Raw genomic sequence first — 12,517 nt, 5'->3', positions numbered from 1 at the left:
CAATTATGCCAAGTGAACTGAGATTGCATTGTGATAATATGCTTCTTTGAACTGCCTTTTATAGCTATATATTGCATAGCTTCACCTTATAGCAGCTATAATTATCTTATTATTCAAGTAAACCTATACAAATAGCTGCCCATATATTCAAGGCCAAGGTTATTTATCATTTATGTTCAATATTCTGTGTCACCTTGCATATACAAGTATAAGAAATGTTACATTTTAAAAACTTTGACTTCATCATATTTAAAGGAAGTTTCCTTCTCAGAATAATCGCTCTGAGAACAACCCCTAATTAAGGGGGGTGCATTTCCATCTTGATGAATGGATAATGAGCTTGAGACCCTGTGAAGTGAGGTGAAAAATGGTTCCCCTAACATTAGACATCTATTAACTCAACCACTAGCACTAACTTGTCATATAGCCTGCACAAATGTCACATCTGGTCTAGTTAAATACTGCGGAAATGCAAGAATGGGAAGCAGTGGTAATGTGTGTTCAAGATGACCTGCTTAAATGAAAATCAGAGACCTTAAAGAGAATCTGTCCATTGGAGATCGAATAAATACAGTTAGATGGACAGCAAGGTGAGAAGTTGGAATGCAGACCCCTGCACATAGTAAATCCCTTCTCTCAGTCCAATGCAAGTTGGAGATGGTGTGATACAGGGTATCAGTCCAGCAGTTCGTTCAAGGGTCAGACTCAGTCATGTGGCCAAGTGCTGAGGTGTCTATGATAGGGGTCAATGACAGATTACCTAATTACAATTAATGATACCAATCCTACCTAATATCATATGTTTCTACTTCACATGCAGGGCTGGCTCCAGGTTTTCTGCCACCCCAAGTGGCAAATAAATAAATAAATAAATGCATTAAAAAACAACAACATGGCAGCGCAATCACATCGGCGGCAATTCGGCAGCAGGTCCTTCACTCTGAGAGGGACCCGCCGCAGAATTGCCACTGAAGACCCCAATGTGCCGCCCCAATAGCGGCCGGAATGCCACCCTTGGTATTGGCCGCCCCAAACACCTGCTTCTTTAGCTGGTGTCTGGAGCCAGGCCTGCTCATATGTAATCAGGAAATATCATAGTCACTAGTATTGGTATTCTCATAAATACCTGACCTGTTAAACCACCAGCCAGCTGTGTCCTCCTCAGCACAGTTCCCTTCATAGTTGTCATTGTCTCTGTCTTGTGTACTAAATTTCATTCCGCGGTGATCAGCCCACCATTTCACTTCAGGGTGAAACCCCCCAGTAAGGGAGTCACCAGCTGTGCCAGAGTATTCTCCACAGCTCAGCTGGTATGAGCTCTAATGAAAAATGGGGAGAGAAAAATTAGACTAGTCTCTGGGTGTTATTAACAAATATAGGTATTAACTAGGAAATATACATTCAATTCACTGTTATTTAATATAAACTCAGAAATGGCATATCATTTAGCTCTTGCCATTTAAACACAGTATAAAAGGCAACTGGGAGGATGCTCAGTAAGATAAAAGAATTTTCAAGAACTTTAAATACCTGTCTATAAAGCAGGCTTTTAGGGTTCAATTCTGCAAGGTGCTGAGTGGCTTCATTGAATGCTTTTAATTCCCACTGCCTCCAGAACAATGGAATTTTACATTAGTGATTGTTTAGGATAGGCAGCACCTACCAGAAGGCATAATTGGGCCATTTGTCCCCAATTCAGCAAGGTACTTAAGTATTGCCTACATTTAACCGTGTATAGTCCTAGTGAATTGACTTCTACAGGACTACTCATATGCTTAAAATTAGCCACATATTTAAGTACCTTGCTGAATCAAGGCCTTTGTTAACAAAGTGTATTCTCTGTGATTTACCCTTTAACAGAGCTAATTTTGCTTAATAAAAACTTCATCTTATGTTGAACATTTTCACGTCAAAAAATCTTTGTAACCACCATCATTGATAACATCAGCAAATGAAAACTGTCTGTTATTAAAAGGTTGCTGAAGAACCAGAAAACTAATTTAAAATCTTTAAAGACAGGCACCAAGTAAGATTGTGTGAAACCAATTTATGAACTTAAACCAATGTGTTATTACATTATCAAAAATTCTAAGGTCTTGGTGAGAGAGAAAATGTGTTAATAAGAGATATTAGAAAACTATATATGTATATGAAAGTTGTGGAATCTATAATTATATGACCTGCCATAATATTTTTTCTGTTGCCTACAGAATCCAAGCTTTCATTTAAAAAATAAATTTACTGATTAAAGAAGTTATTCAGTATTCTATTACCTCTTCATCAGCAACTCTGAAGCTTTTATATTGTGCAAATCGCCGCTCTCCTTCGAAATCAGAGAGATCGATTCTTAGGGTATAGTTTCCTTAACAAAACAACAACAAATATTTATTTATGTTAAATCAACCTCTCTCAGCATTCCTCAGAATAAAGCCATTGTGTTATACAAAAAGACCAAAATCCTATTTATGTTTCTTCTTTTGCTCCCACAAGCCTTTTTATTTTCACATTTGCATTTAAATATTTAAAAAGTTATGGAACAAATTCATATGAATAAAGATCACAGCAATTTCTATAAGAAACTAATATTGTTCTGGCATCATCTTCTTTAAATTATGTTTCTAAAATTGTTGTAAAACAAGGAATAGCAAGAAATGCTTAAGTGCTGAGGAAGAAAGAAGATAAAAAGGTGTGGAATATACTTCAAGAATACAGATTATAATAGTCACTAAGGCCTAGAGATGACCTGTGCCTGCCAGTAGTGAGTGGGGGAGGGGAATAGAGTGAGGGCAGCTGGCTTCAGCAGTGTTACTGAGCATGCTCAGTCCATGTGAGCATGCTCAGTACAAGCCAAGCAGCAAATCTGGTGGGGCACATCACCCCGCATGCCCCCCCATGCGTTGCCTCTGCTAAAGCCACATTTTCTCATGAAGGTCTACAAAAGTGAGCGTATCATAGACCACAATGCTTGCAATCAAACTTTAGACATTTAAAATTAATTTTTACTACTATTTCTCCCTTCACAAAACATACAGGGCTGATCTGTATCACAAATTGATGGAGTTACACTGGTACAAGTTTTCCAGCCAACGCTCACATTGGTAGGATTTGTGAGTTGCTGATGAAAGTAGGAAAGAGGATCCAGCCATAATCCTGGGTTTGTCCTTCCTCAAAGTTTGGGGAAATTTGCATCCAAATCCAAAATTTGAGGCTTAGGTTCCTCTGTTTAATTTACTAATCTACAATCAGAGCCAAATCCTCAGATGGTGTAAACTGACATCGTTCCAATGACTTCAGTGGAGCTGTGCCAAATTTAAACCAATTGAAGATATGGCCCTAAATGCATAGAATAAATTCTTCTTTCACTTACACCCATTCAACCCCATTGAGCTGGACTTATCTGAGGACAGAGTATGTTCAAAGGTTGATTGAGCAATGAGGGGCATGGTGCCAATGTGAACTGACATCAGAGTAATTTAGGAAGTCTGCCTTTTGAAGGTTTTGGGAGGAGGAATGAGTAAACTAAATTGAAGCATAAGATGTAACAAGCAATAATTTAGGCCTGGTCTACACTAGGAAATTAGATCAGTATAACTCACACCCCTGTGTGATGCAGTTAAACCAACCTTACCCCCATTGTAGCTACTGCCTCCCAGGGAGGTGGATCACCTATGCTGATGGGAGAACCCCTCCTGTTGGTGTAGGTGGCATCTTCACTGAAGTGTTACAGTGGCGCAGCTGCACCAGTTAAATGTTTTATGTGTAGACAAGCCTTTAGAGGAGGTTATGTTAGGACAATAGGAGATTAACTGCCTTCAGTTATTAGAAATATGGAGACACTGTTAGAATGCTCAGGAGTAGGAGAAATAAGAAAGTACCCAGACCTGCACTGTAAGTCAGATTGTATCACATATGTGGCCACTACAAGTCCTGAATAAATGGAACTGATGCAGTTCACTGACTGGGTCAGGACTGTCAGTTAAACTGATGCGGTTCTGCTTGGGGGAGGAAGGATCTGAGAACCACTTGGGGGATGGTGGCCTTATGTACTGCGGAGCATTGCTCTGTAGAGGCTCCCTGCACACCATTGACACATTGGCCCAATGAGAGTTTGAATCCTTTATTAGGAACTGAGATCCAGATTCTGATCTAATTTACACTGCTGTAAATTCTAAACAACCCCATTCAAACTAGTGGTGTGACTCAGGATTTACACTAGTGCAAATTGCATCAGAACCTGGTCCTGAAAGAGCAAAGTAACAAGCAGAATGAGAGGGTGAATTTTCCTGTATTGCAAAGGCCACCAAGGAAGAAAAAAATTTCTGTACAAGTCTTACCTTGATTGGTGAGATAGTGAAGATTTTTATTTCCAAGCCAGTATTCACCATTTCTCAAAACAAAATTTCCAAAACCTTGTTCATAGTCAGCCCAGACTCTGAAAATAAAATTGAAACTAATGATTTGGGATAATCAAAGAGGATAAGAAGTTTGCTAGGAACTACACAATTTTTTTAACCTCACAGTCTTATATGATATCAAGTCACTAATAAATGACTGTTTGGGGCATGATTCTGACCTCACTTATCCTGGTTTTAAACTAGTGTATTGACTTAACTAGAGTTACTTCTGCTTTACACACATGGAGGTGGGAGGTCCTTAGTTTCTTATGCTGGCAGCTGAAACCCAAACTAGAGCTGGGTCTCCAGAAACACAGCCACAATAGCTTTTAAGGTCAGACAGTATCATTATGACCATTTTGTCTGACTTCCTGCATAACATGCTTGTCTAAATTCCAGTAATCATCCCCCAAATTTGTACAATGAAGAGACACTTCCTGGGTGACCACAACATGAAAGTCTGTATAGGTGTGTTGCACACAGCATTTCATCAGAAATAATATACCTTCTGTGATTTGAGCAGTGGCCTGCTAAACCCAGGGTTGTGAGTTCAATCCTTGAGGAAGCCATCTGGGGCAAAACCAGTACTTGGTCCTGCTAGTGAAGGCAGGGCGCTGGACTTGATGACTTTTCAAGGTCCCTTCCAGTTCTATGAGATGGGTATATCTCCATATATTTGGCCGAGTAGCTTATGAAACTTCCACAGATCTAGCAGCTATTGTTTTGTAAACTGTAGCATCACCCTGCTTTTCCCACCCTTGAGCTAGGGGCACATCTCTTGATCGGCCCTGCCACTTTTGAGTCTCTCTGGTCTCTAGATACTATAGTGAAGGGAGTACTAGAAATACCAGATAGATCAGATAAAATAGGTTGTTTCCTTTGCCTTGCAATGGACCTCAAATCCAATGAGCGCTGACTACAAGTGCTGGGTTCAGGATGGATCGGGTGGAGAACAACCTGACACTCAGGCTGGAGTTGAGTCAGGCAGTCTCTGAGCACCAGCAGCATCAGGGGTTGGTACAGCAGTGGCTGCCTGCCCTGCTCCTGCTAGCCACTGCCATCTCACTGTGCTGTGCTAACAAGTTGTCGTGCCTCTTTTTCTGCAGCACGCACAGCTCAGGGAGGCAGCAGTGGCCAGCAGGCAGGGCATGCAGCCAGACCGTACAGGAAGGAGCCATTCGGAAACAGATCTGGGGTACAGAGAATGGGGAGCGGGAAGGCCCACCAGCCTGACTTCCGAGGCTGAGGTGGTGGCACTAACACAGGTCTTGGGAGAGTGGCCCTGGAGAGGGGGAAACTGGCCACCCTTCGGGTGTGCAGTGCTGGCTGGGGCAGTGGGTTGTGGTGGGAGAGCGGGGCTGGGGGTAATTAGCCTCAATGGCTCCCTGTAGAAACAAAGTAAAGAAAATGCATTCTGGGCCAGAGGTTAGACTCTTGCAACCTGCCTTGAACCTGACAAAACCCAAATACTAGTGTCAGGTTCGGGTCGGGTATGAAACAACCCCCCATGCTTGGGCTGGGTTCAGATTGGCTGTGGTCAAGTCAGGATTGGGATGGGCTTTAGAATTAGGCTTGAGCAGATCTTTATTTTTCCATCTCTAGAGTGACCCTAAAAGCCCCCTTTATGCCAACAGGTGAAGGCCACACCCAGCATGCTGTTGTCAGAATATTTAGCCAAAGAGTGTCTTGTGAGGTATCATGTAAGAACTGGTGGTACAGTGATCCCTAATATTACTGTGTGATGTATGTGCAGTTGGTGTGTAAAGACTTGTGTATATGTGCTGGAAATATAGTCCTAAAATATGTTCAAACCAAGCAACCTGAGTAGAGCAGATAAACAGGTTTGAAATAGACAAAGGAACGTTGTTGCACCTGTTTACCTTTGTCTCCAATGTAAATTGAGCAAGGAGAGGCCAGAGACAATGGAAGTACATTTACAGGTAAGGTAAATGAAGTGGTTAAACCAATTGAAAAATAAAATTGACCAGACGATGAGGAAGACAGCATGGTGTCTGCACACCAGGAGAGGAAAGGAACTTTGTCTGTGTTTGCTTTTCAAAGGTTTCCTGGACTATAAAAAGAAGGTGCGAGAACCCCTTAGTTATCCATCACTTATGGAACAAAAGGGATACTACCCTCTGATTCTGTGCAAGATTTATCCCCTGGCCTGAAGGGTTAAATATTTTAGTAACCTGATGAAAGTGAGAACTGCTTAGGCAAAGATTGTAACTTGCTAAAATTAAAAGATTTAGTGACTAAAATGCATGTTTTGTTTGTAACCATACCTGTCTTTTTCTCTTGCTTAGTAGCACTTAAATCTCAACCCCCTCTCCCCCTTATTCTTAGTTTTACTATAACCCATCTCATTGCTGCTATATTTAGGTGAAGAGTGAGTCCTCAGGTAACCTAACAGGCTGGTGTACACACTGTCTCTTTGGAGGCAGCAAACTTACTAACTTCTGTGAGAGGGGCTGGACACTGCAGAAAGACATCTCTGGGGAACTCAGGAGCTAGGTTTTACTGATTGTTACCTGCAAGGAAGGTTTAGAATGGCAGAGTCTCAAGGAATTTGCGGCCAAGGCAGAGAGACTGGTGTGTCAGGGAGCTGACATACAGTTTAGCAGTAGCAAAGCTCTCACTTGCTGAGGCAGAGGAGTAACACAGTGATTTATGGTTCTGAGTATCCTGAAGAGAACGTCCCACTCCCCCTGTGGTCTTGTATAAATCACTTACTGTAATCTCTTTGGGGTTAATACCGATCTCAGTTACATCACTGTAAAGGCACAGTAATTCAATTTCAGTCAATCAGTGAACTAAAACCTTATTTCCCCCCATCTGAAAAATAGAAATAGTATTGGTCGCTTTTTGCCTACTTGCAGGTGCTCAGCTTCTCTCAGGATCAACCCCCTGCCCCCACAAGGGTATTGTGAGGACTAGTTATGTTAAAACATAAAACGTGCAGAGTAGTTTTTAGATTAAAAGTACAATAATTCCAGAAGAACACTTTTTCTACTGGTATTTTGTGCATTTAAAAAGAGAAAATAAGTTAGTGAAATAGAGCAAAGACTCAAAATTATTTAGATATCAACTGACAATAAAACCAAATACATTACTAGCTTATGTCATATGAAATGGCAATATATGACTGTGAAAATGTGCTAATCCTTGCCTCAAGATTCACTTGTGTTTCTGCATGTTAAAGTATTGTTTACTGGTGACTGTAGAGATATCTAGCAGTGAGGTTTAAGAGTTTGTAAAAGAGGCTAGCCAAAAAACCCCTATGAAATACATAATGGATAATACAAGGTGTACTCACTACAATTAAAAGAAGTAAGCAAAGTGTCAGACATTTAAAGATCTTCATTTACTACAGTGTGTTATTACAGACTAGGTCATGAGACTGCAAAGATTATCAGGAACATATGGGTAACAGGGTAGTGCATGTAACATCATTAAAGTTAACTGAGTATGAATTATGTAACAATATTAAAACCATATTGGACTCAGTATGGTCTGGCAGACTGAACACAGGGCTGGGAATCAGGACTTTGAGCTACAGAATTCTAAACTTCCCTTTCCCAGATTGACTTATTGTGTCTCTAACCTTTTTGTTCCTCGGTTTCCCCCATTTATAAAATCAGGATAGTAATATTTACTAAAACTAGCCAACATTTTTGTCAAAAAAAAAATTGACAGAAAATTGGGTTTTCAACAAAATAATTTCTCCCCAAGTAGTACCTGCTTTACATAAAAAGTTTAACTTTTTCATAGAACCCTCATGCTTGAAAACCAATTTATAAAATAAAACAAACCACAACAAAACCCACAGTGGCGGCAGGTTTGTATAATTTTTGGTGGTGCCCAGAACAGGTCCAAGTCCCGCCCTCCCCCCCACCTGCCTTCTAAGCAGATAAATATTTTTTTAAAATAATGTAAAAATGGACTGGAAACAGTAAGCGTTTAACAGTTTCCCTGTATTACACAATATCACTATTGTAAGAAATATTTATTTAACTAAGAATATCAACTTTATTAATACTCTTTTGAATATGGATACAACCAAGCACTCTTGGATCAATAACCCTCAAAAGCAAAAAGCTCTGTCTAATTCACTATTGTACTCCAACCACATAAATCTTAATAGATTTGATTGATGAAAGCTCCTTTTCTTATCTTTTAGATTTGCCGCGTCTTTCTTTTGTATCGCTTCAGTTTGCAAGCTGGGTGTCGAACTCAGGCGTCACTTTGTTCTTTTTCTCTGGGTAACTTTATTAAGAATTTATCCATTGTTGATTATTATTGCACCAAATTAATGGGGTGGGCTGAGGGGTTTGGAGTGTGGGAGGAGGCTCAGGGTAGGGCAGAGGGTTGGGTCGCGGGGGTGAGGGCTGTGGTGTGGGGCTGGGGATGAGGGGTGAGACATTCCTTTCCTCTCTCAGGCTGGAGAGCAGGCAGAACTGGCTTATTGACATGGCTGTGCAGAGCATTACTACTGGGGGTGTACACTGATTTAACTGGATTTGTTGTTTTAACTGTTATACAACTATTTCAGCCTAGTAACCAAGATGAAAGGAATCTAAAAGGGTAAATCTTCATTAATGGGCACAGGCAGGTAAAAGCAAAACTCTATTATTGGGGACATGGCCACCTGAAAGCCATATATTGTAAACAAGTATTTCTTTACCTATTTATGATTTTCTCACAGTCTGTGCATCTCTTATCTTGGACAATGAAAATCAATTAAGGTGCTTCCAAGTTCTGAGTGCTGTAACGTTTGGGTTGCGAACACTTGACGGAAATTTGTCCTTGCTGTAAAACCAGTGTTTTCAATGGAATTTAATGGGGGAACATTTTTCTGTGGGTCTTAGGGGTTTGTTTTTATAAAACTAATTTTTTTAGATAAAGTGGAGGTGTCACCTTACTAAGGGCTTGTTCACACAGGGGTTTCACACGGAGATAAACTGTGCCAGCACAAGTCATGGTTAACTGGGCATGGATTGTTTACACTAGGATGTGTAAAATGCAGCTATGTTGGTGTAAAATAACCCAGTGCAGACAAGGCCTACAAATCAGACAGTCTAGCACCCACAGCAATGCACCCGTAAGAACCACTTATAAAGAACAAAGGAAAGAAATGCCAACTCCTAAGCAAAGAATGGGGCTGGGGATGAGGGGTTCACAGTGCAGGAGTGGGCTCAGGGCTGAGGCAGAGGGTTGGGGTGCAGGGGGGGAGGGCAGTGGCTGGGGGTGCGGGTCTGGGGTGGGGCTGGGGATGAGGGGTTTGGGGTGTGGGAGGGGATCAGAGCTAGGGCAGAGGGTTGGGGTGTGGGGGTGAGGGCTGTGGGATGGGGCTGGGGCATAGGGGTTCACAGTGCAGGAGGGGGCTGGGGCAGAGGGTTGGGGTTGGAGGAGTGAGGGCTCTGGCTGGGGCTGTGGGCTCTGGGGTGGGGCTGGGCCAGGTATGAGTAGTTCAAACTTTGGGGCACAGCAGGCAGGCTGCCCCGGGGCTAGAGCCAGAGAGGAGGACTCCCCTCAGCCCTCTCCCCACCAGCAGCAGCGAGCTCTGGGGGAGAAGCCTCCCTCTCCTTCCGCTCCCCCCAGCACAACACTCGCCCAAGCCCCAGGCTGCTGCTCAGAATGTCCAGACAGGATAAGCCCCCTCGGAGTCGCCTGCTAGGGTGGGGGCTGCGCCTCCTCCCTTCCTCCCTCCGCAAGCGCAGCAATCAGCCTGCCACTGGCACTGCTCCCTTAGTCGGCAGTGGCTAGCGAGGGAGTGCAGTGTGGAGCTGCAGGGGGCAGCCATCCCCCTCTGCCCAGGGGCAGGTGATGCAGGGACACTCCAGGGAGGCAAGCAGGGGTGGCAGGTGGGGCCGGGGGAGAGACCCAGCCCTGAACATTGGTGGAGACAGGCTCCCGGGGCCCTGAATTTGCTGGAGCATGGGCACTATGGGCCCATACAACTCACCAACCCTGAAAACCCATGCAAACAAAAAAATGCCTGAAAACCAATGAGATTTTGTTTTTCAGTCGAAAATTGAAATATTTCAGGCAAGTACATAAATATTTTGTTTCTTATATGCCACCATGGTGACTCATGAGAGTTGTAGTTCAGTTGCCTTGTGTTCCCATTCTCCTCTATATGTTGGGCTCCCCAGCCAGACTCCACCTCCCATGATGTACCACAGCCAGGGATTCCCTAATTCCCGTGGTACATCATGGGAGATGTAATCCAACACAGGAGCTTGGCCTACAGAGGAGAACAGAATCATGAGGAACCTGAACTACCATTCCTATTGGGCACTGAAATGTAATTTCTGAGTCAAATTATGTTGGTTTTCAATTTTTTGCTGAAAAGACCAGGTTTTCCACCGAACACTCTCTCCTCCCCCATTTTCCAACTATTTTAAATATATACTTACCTGTCTCACAGAGTTTTTTAAAGGATTCCCTAGTTTAGTATTTGCATAGAACTCTAAACATGTCAAATACTACGGCAGTGCTTATTAATGACATGAAAATGAACTTAGTTACACACAGTGGGACAGTGGTGCTATGAACATCTGTATTACCACAAATACTGCTGTAAAAAGAAAATACCCCAGTGCAGCAAATGACCATTTTTGCTGTGGCCTTCTATGGTTAGAATTTAATGTGTCTCTAGTGTTAGGCCAGTGTTCCTGATAATCAGTGGGTGTTCTAATTAGAGAGGATATAACCAGAATTCATTTGGACAGGATAAGTGGGGAAAGAAACAGCAGCTTATAAATCCAATTTAGGTATATTGTCCCCTTTCCTAGGTACAGCATCTAGGTACTTACATACCCCCGCATCATCACAGTATCAGAGCACCTCAAACATTATTGATTTTATCCTTGCAACACTGTGAGGTAGGTTGTTACTATTATCCCCATTTTACAAATGAGGAACAGAAAAATTAAGACCCTAAGCACAGGTGTTGTCGCAAGGGCTTCAGTGGATTGTTGTTAAAAGATGCTTAAATGTTGGGTTCATTCTTAACTACTTTAAATTGGGCCTAAATAACTTACCCAGGGCCACACAAAGTCTGAGGCAAAGTCAGGAATTGAACCAAGAACTTTGGCATTCCAGTCTGGTGACTTACGTACAAAATCATCATCCCTCTCTTTTCACCGCTGATAGTCCCTTACAGGGATAGCTTTAGAATTAATGTTTAACTTGGTCCCCCCTGGTCTCCGATGCCTGCGGTTTGTTTGTAACTATAACTGCTGGCTCCAACACCTACCTATCAAATTTCTGGCTGCCATCAGAACGTCTCTGAAAAACAGTCCAGCCTCCCCCTTCTGACATGTCACAGTAGGCAAGGAACTCACTAGGGCTCTGGAAAGGTTTCATCTTGTAAAATCCACTGCGTTTATGTCCATCGTTGTAGATCTCTGCACAATCTGCTTTCAAAATATCAGTTGAAAACAGATTTTTTCAGTCCTGTATTTATTAGTAAAAACAAGCTTCGCAAAGAGGGACTTTTATCAACATAATCAATGTATGGTAAAAATATAAAACTTGCATATTATCTTTGTCTTTTTATCATTTTCATCAATTACCATAATTACATGTTTATACAGCCTCCCCAAATATAAAAACACCCACTAACTTCAGTGGGATTTCCATGTATTGAGGGGGCTACAGAATTTTGCTCATTGCAGAATAGCCACAAACAGCAGGACAGAATCATCACTGTTAGGAGAAAAATAACAAACATTGAACCTGGAACACTATTGCACCTTCTACAAAATGAGTCCAAACTCACTTTCTCCAGTGTGTAAAATGTTCCCATGTGATATGATACTATTTTGCTCTTCCTTTGCATTGGTAAAAGTGACTGACTAAAGTTCAGGGCAACGGGAGAATTGGGCCCAATGAATGCACAATAATTATATAATTCTGTAATCTTTTTTTTCCTCGTAGGAGTTAATTTTTATATGAAAGGAGTTTTTTCTTTATATCTAATCTACCATCAAGCTGTCAGTTACACAGGAAAGACGTATAATTTTCAACTCTTTCTGTTTTTCCTGGCAAAGGTAGAGGTGATTAACTATAAGATTTACCTCTGAGAACTTTATCAACATGTTGGCTGGGATTCAGCC

General features: G+C 42.0%; 1 protein-coding gene and 1 long non-coding RNA gene across 7 annotated transcripts in view; one reads left to right on the top strand and one right to left on the bottom strand.

Annotated features, from left to right (window-relative positions):
- Positions 1-12,517, bottom strand: part of FGL1 (fibrinogen like 1) — a 68,167-nt gene that overhangs the window by 21,037 nt on the left and 34,613 nt on the right. For 5 of the 6 annotated variants that reach the window (XM_039540313.1, XM_039540311.1, XM_039540314.1 and 2 more), the window contains exons 4-7: positions 11,656-11,818; positions 4,335-4,432; positions 2,274-2,362; positions 1,132-1,319 (exon numbers count right to left, since the gene is read on the bottom strand). In XM_039540313.1, the coding sequence (XP_039396247.1) occupies positions 1,132-1,319; positions 2,274-2,362; positions 4,335-4,432; positions 11,656-11,818 (538 nt within the window). The remainder of the gene's footprint in view (positions 1-1,131; positions 1,320-2,273; positions 2,363-4,334; positions 4,433-11,655; positions 11,819-12,517) is intronic. The other variant, XM_039540310.1, reaches the window with a different exon arrangement.
- Positions 1-12,517, top strand: part of LOC120406073 — a 209,173-nt gene that overhangs the window by 191,837 nt on the left and 4,819 nt on the right. The gene's annotated exons all lie outside the window — the stretch shown is intronic.

This window comes from Mauremys reevesii, linkage group 5 (genome assembly GCF_016161935.1).
Source record: "Mauremys reevesii isolate NIE-2019 linkage group 5, ASM1616193v1, whole genome shotgun sequence".
Lineage (NCBI taxonomy): Eukaryota > Metazoa > Chordata > Testudines > Geoemydidae > Mauremys > Mauremys reevesii.
This window is presented reverse-complemented; position numbering and strand designations above follow the sequence as displayed.